The 12,845-nt window shown below is 32.9% G+C and overlaps 2 protein-coding genes across 5 annotated transcripts; both read right to left on the bottom strand.

Moving 5' to 3' along the window:
- Positions 1–518: 518 nt before the first annotated feature.
- tmed8 (transmembrane p24 trafficking protein 8) lies at positions 519–7,339 on the bottom strand. Of its 4 annotated transcripts, XM_058750379.1 has the most exons (8): positions 7,129–7,336; positions 6,962–7,001; positions 6,810–6,859; positions 6,620–6,728; positions 6,419–6,518; positions 6,240–6,318; positions 4,575–4,865; positions 519–2,021 (listed from the first exon to the last, which is right to left on the bottom strand). In XM_058750379.1, exons 4-8 carry the CDS (start codon positions 6,724–6,726, stop codon positions 1,804–1,806), a joined length of 795 nt encoding a protein of 264 aa, XP_058606362.1. In that variant the 5' UTR covers positions 6,727–6,728; positions 6,810–6,859; positions 6,962–7,001; positions 7,129–7,336; the 3' UTR covers positions 519–1,803. The 4 variants fall into 4 exon arrangements, with proteins under 4 accessions (XP_058606362.1, XP_058606364.1, XP_058606363.1 ...); XM_058750381.1 differs by lacking the exon at positions 6,962–7,001 and having other exon boundaries at positions 7,129–7,338; XM_058750380.1 differs by having other exon boundaries at positions 6,810–7,001; positions 7,129–7,337.
- Positions 7,340–8,433: 1,094 nt separating this feature from the next.
- noxred1 (NADP-dependent oxidoreductase domain containing 1) lies at positions 8,434–12,798 on the bottom strand. Its single transcript, XM_058749698.1, has 6 exons — positions 12,597–12,798; positions 12,354–12,502; positions 10,990–11,170; positions 10,577–10,734; positions 8,996–9,182; positions 8,434–8,917 (listed from the first exon to the last, which is right to left on the bottom strand). Exons 1-6 carry the CDS (start codon positions 12,752–12,754, stop codon positions 8,779–8,781), a joined length of 972 nt encoding a protein of 323 aa, XP_058605681.1. The 5' UTR covers positions 12,755–12,798; the 3' UTR covers positions 8,434–8,778.
- Between the last annotated feature and the right edge of the window lie 47 nt (positions 12,799–12,845).

Genomic DNA, 12,845 nt, shown 5'->3' with positions numbered 1-12,845 from the left:
TCATCAATACTAAATGGATAGGAATTTCAATAATTTAAATATTCTCAGTTTCAGGCTGATCATGTTGTTTATAAAGTAAAACATGATCATTACATTATACTCTTATAGTATAAACAGCTGATTATAATATTAATATCTCATATTTATTTACTATAATCAAACATCCTATTTTAAAATGAATACAATACATACATACATATATAAAATATTTTTTTCAGTTTAACAGCGCCCTCTATCTAAAACAACAAAAAACTTCTAATTCTGCTGTTACTCAATACATTGACATCAGTTTAAAGGGAAATGATGCTTGTGCACATCCAATGAAAAACTATTTTTAAGGCTGAGAAAGCACTTTTTATGGTTATTCTCAGAAGGAAGTGTCATGTACTGAATGGAAGGAACCATAAAGCTGGATATGTAACAGGCAGCAAGTGCACACTCGACTCATTGTCAACGTTTATTGTGAACAACAAACAGCAAAAGAAACAACTAACGAAAAACAAGAAAGTGATGACAAACATATATCATATGCATATCATACAAAAAAAAAAATAATACAGAGAAGAACAAGCAGAAAAACACATAGGCAGAATCGAGTACCTCAGCAGCACAATGCAACAGTCTCTCAAGACATGCAAATAATTAAGGTACGAAGAGAAACTCACACGATGCACATTCGCAGTGTGATTTGGTATTCATATAATCAAGAACAGAGTATTTAAATGAAACAAAATACTATACTACAACCCCTGCTGGCAGCACTTAGTATGGCATATTGCACGTGATAGATGCAAAAAAAAAATAAAATCGTAAAACCTATGCTATTGGTAGTTTTGTAAGTTACCTTGGTAAAGAGGCATCAGCTAAGAACATAAACGTAAATAAAACATCTTCAACAGGCCATCTGCATTACGTCTACACACTTTGATGCCAAACAACCCTAGATCATGCCTGGGACATGCAAATATTGGATCAGTTATGCAACAAATTAGATTTTGTGGCAGGAAATGGTTTAAAGTTGTAAAGAAGCTGGCTTTGAACATTTCCATGAGTAGTAACCCTGGTGACTGCAGTGATAGCCATCTTGGTACAGTATACAACTGCCATAAAAACATATTTAAAACACATCCTAATTGGCTGTGGCTTCCAGTGTCTTTGCGGCTGAGAAAACAAACCCAGTATTATTAGCAGTGTGTAAGAAATAGTGTGTCTGACCTCAGAGGCCATTTCAATGTGCTACTCAATGCAGTATTATATGACACAAAACAACCAAACGAACAGAAAACACTCATGTGTCATTCCCTGAATCAACAGTGACCTCTGCCACGTCACTTACATCGACTTCCTCGCCTTGACTTCCTTGTTTGCTTTTGAATTGTTTAGAACTGTTTGAAAAGCGTTTGACCAGGTTCACCACCCATAAACTTTCCCTGATTACTCTGTAGTCCCTGATATACGATGCCACAGTTCTGTTGTGGTGTCAGACAATACACTTATAAAACATATATGGACCTTTTATATGAAATATATCATCTTGCACATAACATCTTAAGCCACATAAAACACATTGCACGTATCATGAGCCTCATGATTCCATTCCCTTAAAAAAAGCATTTTGTATGCATGTATATATAGATATATATATATATATATATATAGATAGAAGTCATTTTTTGATCTATGATAGGGCTTGGATAAAACGAAAAGCACAAATCAACAACAGCAAGAATTATACAGTAATTTAATACATATGATCAAAAATAGTATCACTGAAAGCTTCATTTTAAATATGCAATTGATTCCTCAGGCACTGTAGTACACTCTGTAGTACAGAGTCTTATTCCGCCACAGCGAGTATGAGTTGTCAAACTTCAGCTGGTATGTACCTTCTCCTGGAAACTCGTGGCTCCCGCTCTGAACCGCCAGATGACTGTCCTGACGGTACACAGGCAGGATTTCTCCCAAGTTCGAGTTGGCAACTGATTTAGAGCCCTTCTCAACATCTCCAGGAACCACAGGTCCTGTTTGACAAAGCAATTGGCCATATATCATTGAAAGTATTCCTTACATGCATCTGCTTATAAGCTTTGTACAAAAAAAAAAAAAAAAGTTTCACAACATTTAATATTAACATTAAATATTTTTTTCTTTCCTAAATTAACTTTATTTATAAAATTTAATAATAAAAAAAAAATAATAATATATATATATATATAAATTGACTCCAAACTTAAAAAATAGTGTATAAATTTAGAAATATATAAAATTTTTCTCAAATAATGATGAAAACAAATAATAATAAATGATGATTTTTTTTATTTTGAAAAAGATTGATTAATCAATTTAACACGAAGAGTTCCGTTTTTTCTCCAAAAATACTATGATTACAAATGTTATTGATTTTTTACAACAGCTCAATAAACAAGAAGTTAATATCAGTATTCAACATTTTATGTTTAATATCAAAACATTATTTATGCATTTGTAACTGCAGGTTAAAGCGTTCATGTCCTGCATTAAACAGTGTGTAAATGCATCTACATGCCTCTTCAGATGCAGCTTCTGTGTTTCCCCTGCATTACAAAGATTTTAATACTGATTTAATTTGCTTGGTAATAGCTCAAATCATTTAATCAGTGAATTAAAGTCTTATTATTCTAATTCACTGATTAAATGTAAGAATTTGATTCAAAAGATAATGCACTTTTAGAAAAAAGTGACTTTATAAAGGTAAAAATCAATTTAAACTTAAAAGATTAATTTCGATCGGTGTGAACTGACAACCACACATAATATGAAGAATATCAAAAACTTTAGGAGTCAGCTGTCCACGGTAGTCCTTAAGATACCAGCACAATAACACACTTAGCAAAATATGTCTAATTATCGTTATCGATAAAATCCCAGAAAATAGAGATATTATTTTTTGTCAACACCCCTATCTGAAGCTAAAAAAAAAAAAAAAATCAGAGTCTGTGAATTCAAATCAACAGACTGGCTCTAACTTTTGGCAACTATTGTCAAGACTGTAAATCAGGGGGAAATTGGGACAAAAATCATGTTCCAGCCTTAATTTGTCAATTAAAATTAGGGCTGCAACAACCGATTATTTTGGTAATCGATTAATCTAACGATTATTAGACCGATTAATCGACTAATTGTCGATTATTTCACTGGTTAATCAGTAGACTTTGATTATTCAGCTTTTGCAATTAGTTAAAATATTAAGTAATACATATTCTAACATAAATAAAGGTCACTTCAGCTTTAGAAAAGCATATTATGTAATTACAATTAATTGGTAACACTTTACAATAAGGTTCATTGGTTAACATTAGTTAACATGAACTAAGAATGAACAATACTTCTACAGCATTTATTAATCTTGGTTAATGTTAATTTCAGCATTTACTAATGCATTTATAAAAATCACAAGTTATGTTTTTTAACATTGGTAAATGCACTGTGAACTAACATGCACAAACAATGAATAACTGTATTTTTATTAACCAACATTAGCAAAGATTAATACATGTTCATTAATGTTAATTAATACATTATAATAAGGTATCATTTGTTAACGTTAGTTAAAGTGTTACCAATTCATTACACAAATAGATGTATTTGGCACACAAAATGAGATGACAGACAGAGACACTCTCTCACCATTTAATTAGTTACGTGGAAAAGTAACACATTCTGCCTAACATCTCCTTTTGTAAGTGATAAGAATCAAAATAAAGGTAATTGATGAGATGCTTTGGATAATCTATTTTATTCAAAACATGTCTTAAAATAACCTACCTTTTAGGGTTATGATAACCAAAACAGTCCTGAGCTAGATCAAGCTTTGATCTCTGTAAAACAAACTATCACTTTAATTAAATATTTTTTTCCCACTAATAAAAACATTTTATCATTAGCTAGCTCCACACTGGAGAGCTGCTTTATTTCAGAAAATCAAGTTGTAATTCTAACTGAAAGCGACACTGACTCTGGTTTTTCATGTTTTTCATGTTTTACCGTAAAGCTTCTTGATTTAAGGCTATCTATTGCATAAAGTACTATATAAATAAACATGATGTGACCGGACTTTACTGGAGTACTGAAAAGCAGAGCTCATGCAAACATCCACATCGTTGTAACCAGATGCATTTTTAACTGCTGCTTTCACACTGCTGTCAGTTTTTGTTGTGTTTATTTTGTTACTGAGAGCAAAGCGTGCAATATATATTTGCATATTCATCAAACGCTGCTCAGGTTCGGGTGTGTCTTCTCTTGAATTGCATCCAGGAGGGATTAATTACAGTCTTGCGCTACAGCGCCACACTGGTCGAACCGCAGTATTGCAGGCTCTTGCATTAGGTCATGTGAGATCAAACGATTACACGACAACAAAAATATTTGTCGACAATTTTTTATTGTCGACGTTGTCGATAATGTCGACTAATCGTTTCAGCCCTAATTACAATTCAGGGCAACTGTGTGGATACACTAAGCATTCACGGGGCAAAAGAAGACAAAGCAACTCCTACCAGTTTGTCTGAACAAAAGCAGGAAACAGACTCCCTCACCTTCCAAGTCATCATCTTCATCCTCATCGTCACTGGATTCGCTAATGTGGACAGTAATGGCTCGGCTAGTGACTGGTGACCAGTCAAAGTAAACCCCAAAACCAATGTCATAGCCATCTGTGGCAAACTCCCAGCACACGCGCTTGGCCTCGGGAACAGTGGGCACGTGGACGGTCATTATGTCTCCACGATATACCGTCACCACGCTGTCCTTCTCCTGACACAGCTTCGTCTTCAGCTCCTTCAGAGCCGCGGAGGTCCATGTGGATGCTGGTTTCATCAGAGGAAGAGCTGCAAAGAGATAAGTGATAATATTGATATTCTTTCATTTCACACATGGATTGAGTAGAAATGTCTGAGAATATGTGCACAGCGGTGCATGTATTCAAATCACCCCAAATAAAAAAAAAAAAGACATCAGTGAAAATGAAATAAAAATAATAAACCTATTTTGATGACTATTTTTGCATTGTGACTTTATTTTTTTAATCACAAAGTCTCCCAAATACTGTACTTTTTGTAATTGTCATAATGCCTGGATACTTTTTTAAAAATAAATAAAATACATATGTGATGTATATATTAAATTAAATATATATTATATATTTAAAAAAAAAAAACATTTACAAATATTATATACTTTATTTACAAATTATAAATACACTGCATGTATAGAATAATTCAGGCAGGATGCACCGAATGTTGCTGTGTAATTACACATTGGCTCACCCGGCAAGCTAGCGCAGTATCACTACATTTACAAGGGCAACAAAGTTTAATAAGTAATAATGATTATTATTATTGCTGTTTTTATAACAACAACAACAACAACAATAGGGTAATTCTGTGTCAAATCAACCAAATTTCAGAAACTTCCTCAGCTCAAATTTTGGATTTTGTCAATATTATTTCTGAAGAAAGATAAATAAACGTTTAGTGATGAAAGCCAAAATATTAAATGTCATTGATTTATATTTACTGAGTAATCCACTATTTTGTAGAGGAGGGTCAAAATGACAATGACTTCAGAAAAATGGCAGCATTTATTATTATTATTATTTATGCATATGGTAGACTTTTTTTTAATCCAAAGCCACATACATTGTATTCAAGGTATACATTTTATTGGTTCATGCATTCCCTGGAAATCGAACCCATGACCTTTGTGTTGCTATTAATAATAATAATAATAATAATACTCTTTCACCAAAAAAATAGTTAATTAGCATAACTTCAGCTTATTGGTGATATGCAGACCTGGCACATTTATAATCAAATAAATTGATAAGCAGTCCTGAGTTTGTATTGTATATCAATATCTTTTACAGCAGCTTTCATCATGCTTTATGCAATCAGCGCCTAAATATCTGCTAGGCCTATAAAAAACAACTTTTTTACTGCATATTACAGAACTTGGCCTATATAATGTACACTGCATGCTATTTTTGAAAGTCACGTGACCTGCCCAATAGCGACTCGCTTATTCGGTTAAAGCGTCATATATAGAAAGATTTTTTTGGATGGTAAAAACTAGTCTTTAAGGTTGTGAACAGTACATTACAAATAGCACAAACATCCTTCTTTTTTTCTGACAGCTCTGTTCTCGAGGGGCAATGATGAAAGATGATGAGAAGGTTTCCTGAGCTTAGCTTCGGGTTTACTAACCTTTTTTCTCCCCAGGGTGTGATGTACTGCTCTCCTGTGAGTCACCCGCCTCTGCCTTCCCCAGAGATGTGCTGGGCTCCTATTGACAACATCACAACACATACATACATACATACATACAAGCACAGCGCTAAACCTCATTTATTCATAAATATATGACAGGCTTGAATTCACTGTACCTCAGTGGATTTCACGGACTCTCTGTTATTGCTGTTATCATCCATTTTAGTTTGGTTGTCCGGCTGGATTACTGTCTGGGACAGGTCTGTGCTTTGAAGTCTTCAAAAATGAAAGCGGGATGGATGAGGTTTACATACCTTTGAAATCTAAAATAACCATTGTTGAGCTCTGGGAGAAAAAAAAAAAAAATCTACACAAACCTGTTTAAAGGGTTTGCTTCACAGTTTTTTGACGTTATACCAGGGAAAGAAGAAACAGACAGGGATGAAAGTCTAGATTGAAGCTCTGATGTCTCTAGTTTCTCCATCTCTAGAGGAGCAAACACATGAAATATATAAACTATCATCACTATCTGATCAAAGATTCAGCTCATCAGCTGAAAACTCTTACCTGACTCAGAGGTGGCTTTCAGTGAACCTCATTAAAAACCGAAACTAAATCTGCAAGAAGCAATAAAATCATCCAAACTGTACTTTAATATTAAATGTAATGACATTTATGAATATAAGTAAGGCTGTTGTGCGCAGTCGACATGAACTGACCCGTGAAGCACATACGAACCAGCTTTGACACGTCGAGTAACTAAAGTAAAATTCACCATCAATCTCAGCACAGAAAAAAAGACATTTGCATTCAACCCAAACCTGCCCTATGAGCTAAACCCACACGTACAGTATAGTTTTATAATATAACGTACACACACACGTACCTGCGGAGAGCGTGTGATGCTGTAGATGCAACAGTGCTGCCTGACAAATAACGTTTGACGCCCAGGAAGTCCGCTAATTTGTAAATACGTGTTCTGAAGAGTAAAGTCTTTTCTGAATGGCTGCCAGACACATACGACTACACAATAAAAGTCCCTACAAATACACTTTGAGAAGAAGCTATTTCTGTTTCAAGAACGGTTTTTAGCAAAGACTACTTTGTTTTTAGCTGTGTGTGTGTGTATATATGTATAGAAATGCATACTTTTTAAACCAAAACCAGTCATAAGGGTCAATTTTATGAAGTTGAGATAAATAAGCTTTCCATTGATGTATGTTTTGTTAGGACAATATTTGGCTGAGATACACCGATTAGAAAATCTGCAATCTGAGGGTGCAAACAAAATCAAAATATTGAGAAAATCACTTTTAAAATTGGCCAAATGATGTTCTTAGCAATGCATATTACTAATCAAAAATTAGGTTTTGATATATTTACGGTAGGAAATTTACAAAATATCTTCATGGAACATGATCTTTACTTAATATCCTAATGATTTTTGGCATAAAAGAAAAATGGATAATTTTGACCCATACAATGTATTGTTGGCTATTGCTACAAATATACCTGTGCTACTTATGACTGGTTTTATAGTCCAGGGTCACAAATACCTGTACTTTATTCAGCAACAGTGCATTCAATTGATCAAAAGTGACAGTAAAGACATTTATAATATTATAAATGAATTCTGTTTCAAATAAATGCTGTTCTTTTGATCTTTCTAGTCATCAAATAATCCTGAAAAAAATGTATTAGGGTTTCCAAAAAATATTAGGCAATATAACTTTATAACTCTGAATATAACATTATTAATAACAATAAGAAATGGTTCTTGAGTGACAAATCATCATATTAGAATGATTTCTGAAAGATCATGTGACACTGAAGACTGGCGTAATGCCATCACAGGTTTAAATTACATTTTAAAATATATTAAAGTAGTAAATTAAATTACACATTAAAATAGTTTAAAAAAAGAGTAATAATATTCACAATATTGTTGTTTTTATATGTATATTTTATTTTACTGTATATAACATTATAAAAAATATAATTAAATATAGTTTATTCATCTGTCATTTTTTTTTAATGTTTACTGACACTTCACTATTTAGTCACACACAAATTACTTCTCTTAAAATAAAATAAAATACAATACAAAAAATATATTACTTTATCTTACATTTATTTTTCTTGCATTTACGTGTTTTTATTGGTAGCGTTACAATATTTGTGAGACAAGTAGTAACAGTTCTGGCGCTTTTGTTTATTAGCAGCATATATCCTGTGTAGGTAAATGGCTTGGCATGGTCAAATGTACTGGGAAACATTTCAAAGTCATTTGGCCATGTGTGGCAAAAATCTGCAGAGGATAAAACACAAATATAGCACTCGGCAGCTCAAAGGGATCCAGCTGACATGCTAACTTTTCCCTTGTGTTTAATTAACACCTATTTCAGACTTCACTTTACAAACACCTGCTGGTTAAAGATAAACAGATTGAACATGAACACAAAAATTTACATACAAACTTAAATGTTGCCCAATTTAATTGCTGTGTCTCATTGAACTAACTGAACAAAAGTATGTCCTATCCTTCGGCTAAGTTTGAGAATGCATTGTAGTACATAACTGAAATGCAGTCTCGCAAACCTTTATCTCTTGACACCAAATCAGTCAATGGAGCGTCTTTAGTTTGTGCATCAACCAAACTGATCCACGGAAAAAGGCTGTAAAACAACAGAGACAAACTATTATAACCGTATAAAGGAAAGTAATTCATTTTGAACATCTACAATAAGACTCACTCATCAGGGTTATTGAGATCAGATGCACTGGGTGCATTTACAAAACTGTGATAAGTAAATGTGTTTGTCTCAAACAGCCCGTTTAGCAGCCGAAGAGTCTTTCCGGAGCCCAGCTTCTGTGCTGTGCACATGTTGAGGAGACTGTAGAGCACAGCAGATACCCATCTCTGATCCAGGAAGAGGCCACCTTCAGCAAACAGTGCAAGTTTACTTAATGGAGTCTTATAGCTCACCATACAAAAACCATATTGACTTCACGTGACAGATGGATATGGACATATTTCGAAGGCAAATAAAAATGCGTGTGTTTAAGCAGCTATTTATAAAGTTGCAAAAATAATTCAAATGAAAAGACTTCCTATAAAAGATATTTGTGCATCTAAGATTAATCATTTAACTTTTTAAAAAATTTGTCTAGAAAAAAAGCAAACATATGGCCTAGCTGCAATTACAGATTAAAAAATGATTCCTAGTACATTTACACTGCTGTTTAGAAGTAGTGTTGCCAAGTCCGTGGTTTTCCCGCGGAATTGGGCTACTTTAACACAGTTGCCGTAGGTTGTTTTTCGTGTCCATGGGTTGAAGCGACCCCAATACGTGATGTTTATCCCCTGGAATGCGAATTTTATCAAGGGAACCCTGTAAGAAAACGTGTATTTTACCCTCCGGAACACGATTTTTACTGGGGGACCCCCCTCGAAATGCAATTGGGCTAGTTTTGAGTAGCAACTGGGTGGGTTTTGTTGTGAAAACCTGGCAACTCTGTTTAGAGTTTTTTTCAATTTTGTGGAACGGATTCTATTTTGTAATAAAATATTATTGTAATAAAAATTAAATAAAAAAACATTATTGTAATAAAAAAATAAAAAATAATATTTTGTAATAAAAATGTAATATGTAATAAAAAAATAAAGTAATATTGTAAAACATTACAATTTAAATTAACTGTTTTTTTTTTAAATATATTTTAAAATGTAATTCATTCCCATGATGCAAAGCTGAATTTTCAGGATCAGTACTACAGTCTTCAGTGTCACATGATCCTTTAGAAATCATTCTAATATGCTGATTTGATGCTCAAACATTTCTTATTATTATCAATGTTAAAAACTTACATTTTGTGGAAACGTTTTTTTCAATATTGTTTTTATTAGTTTTATAACAATAATTGTGAACAAAACATACAAAAAATATATAAAAAAATATATATATATATTTTAAAAATATATATATTTTATATATATATATATATATATATATATATATATATATATATACATTTTGTGGATTCATTTTCTTTGAAAAATAGAAAGTTCAAAAGAACACCATTTATATTAAACAGATTTTTTCTTGACTGTTGCTTTTGATCAATTCAGTGCATCCTTGATGAATAAAAGTATTAATTTCTTTAAAAAAATACTGACCACAAATTTTTTAAGTGAATAATAATAATTATTATTATTATTATTACTATTTCTTCTTAGTTATTTTAATGTACATAAAAGTGACAGATGAATATTGACATATTTTGAAAGGAAATAAAAATGTATTTTCAAAGATACATCTGCAATTTTCACGCACCATTCATTGAAAGAGGAACTGAGGCTGATATCACTTCTTTATCCTGTAAAGCTGCGGTCACCTGATTGCGGAGAAGCCAAATTGTATTGACATAATCACAAGCCACAAACTCATACTGGGGTTTGATAACAGAACTGTGGTCAAGCAGCACAGCAAGCCTGAAATGAAGAAAAACAAACTAATATTATAATAATAATAATTTTGTAATAAAATAAATACTTAAAAAATAACTTAAGAAGTAATGTTTTATTGCCATTACTCCCTCAAAATCTAATTTGGAAGTATAATCAAAATTTGAGACAATCTATCAACAAGCAGATAACAAAGCACAGGTCATTTTTCTTATTCCATAATAAGTAACAGTGGTAATTGAAAACTAAGGCTAATAATCTTAAGTATGTTCATCTGAATACCTGCTGAGTGGCACTGCTGAGGTGAAGCTGTACACCAGACAGTCTGAAGACAGATGGCAGCGAATGTCTGCGCAGACTTGAGGTAGCTGAGAGGGCAAGACACACAGGAACAGCACGTCTGCCCATTTAGCCAGTCTAATGTTGTCAAAGTAACACTCAACACCCATGTTTGAATATTCTCCTATGAGCCAACGAAAGAAAATAGATTTTTTTTTAATAAACTAATAGGTCCTGATGAAAATTCTGATTTATCTATTAAGGCATACGAGTCGTAACACTGTCTGGTTTTCAGGAGGATTTTTATGATTTGTAAAGCATTAGAGAGGAAACTGCTCTTGACTGCATAATTACCATGACAAGAGGGCGCTAGTGGTCACATGCAGGAGGACCTTCACATGGGTTTCTATAGTAACGCCGATGATTATGCAGCTTTGATGGGCCTTCAAGGATACACACACACTCACAAATATGTCCAGCCTGACAATGATTTGAGGACTATCACAACGGATTGCTGTGAAATTACCGTTTTTACTGTATTTATGATCAAATAAATGCAGCCTTGGCAAGCATAAGAGAAGTCTAAATGCACTCAGAAGCAATTGTTTTAAAAACTGTAGATCTGCATCTGGTTGAACTAGCCAATATATTTTGTTTCCCCAAATAAATTATTTAATAAGTGTCCAATGAAACATGATTAATCTTAGCTGCTCTCTTTGAAACATATTAACTAGTTGCTTAAACTATCACAACTAAGCAGCTACTTATTAAGTTGCAATAATAATAATAATATATAATAATAATACTAAATAAATAAACATAGATAGCTAGATAGATAGATAAAGTTCTAAGACTTTTTTCAGCTCACCAAGACTGCATTTCTTTGATCATAAATACAGTAAAAACAGTAATATTATTACAATTAAAATAACTAGTATCTATTTTAATATATTTTAAAATGTTGATCAAAGCTGAATTTTCAGCATCATTATTCCAGTTAAGATCCTTCAGAATCATTCTAATATGCTGATTTGCTGCTATTATGATGGTAATAACTGACTGGTTTCTGACTGGTGATACATTTTCTTTGATAAATATAAAGTTCAAAAGAATTTATTTTAAATAGATTTTTGTGGAACAGTGTTATTGTCTTTACGGTCACTTTTGATCCATTTAATTCATCCTTGATGAATAAAAGCAATAATTTATTTAAGAAATAACAATAATAATAAAAATATAATATTGTTATATATGTGTGTGTGTGTTTGTTTACTAAAATTTTAATGAATACAATAGTATATAATTAATTTTATATTTAAATTTTATAATTTTGTTCATACTTTATTTTAAGAAATTGACAAACTAACCTAATGTCTCGGGTCTTCTGGTTGAGATGTTGATGTGGCGAGGCTCGAGGCTGGACGCACGCAGTAAAGTCGTCGCAAGCTGTTTACCCATGTGTCCTCCTCCCACTACGCCAACAGACAGATGTGCTTTAGCAGCGTTCACTTTCTTTCTGTGTGAAAATGTTCATAACTTCAGTAAAAACTGCATCTATGTGAGAATTAACAGTCGTCTGAGATCCACAACAGTGTTGGGACTCTTCTTACCTTATTAAACTGAGAAGTTTATATGCAAATACAGCATGCGCACATCCACTAACAGTCAAGCCAGCGGACCGACTGCGCAGAAATACCAATACTTTCTCATCTTCACTGAGACCAGCCTCAAACCCGAGAGAGGTTAAATTCACTGTCAAATCCAACATTTCGGTAACCGCTGATGTTTAGAGACTTTACGTAAAGAAGTGCTGTTTCCATGGTAACTGTTTCAAACTGTGAAACTAAGCGCGCTACAGT

Source organism: Onychostoma macrolepis, chromosome 17, assembly GCF_012432095.1.
Source record: "Onychostoma macrolepis isolate SWU-2019 chromosome 17, ASM1243209v1, whole genome shotgun sequence".
Lineage (NCBI taxonomy): Eukaryota > Metazoa > Chordata > Actinopteri > Cypriniformes > Cyprinidae > Onychostoma > Onychostoma macrolepis.
The sequence above is the reverse complement of the archived record's forward strand: the minus strand, read 5'-3'. Positions and strand labels throughout refer to the sequence as shown.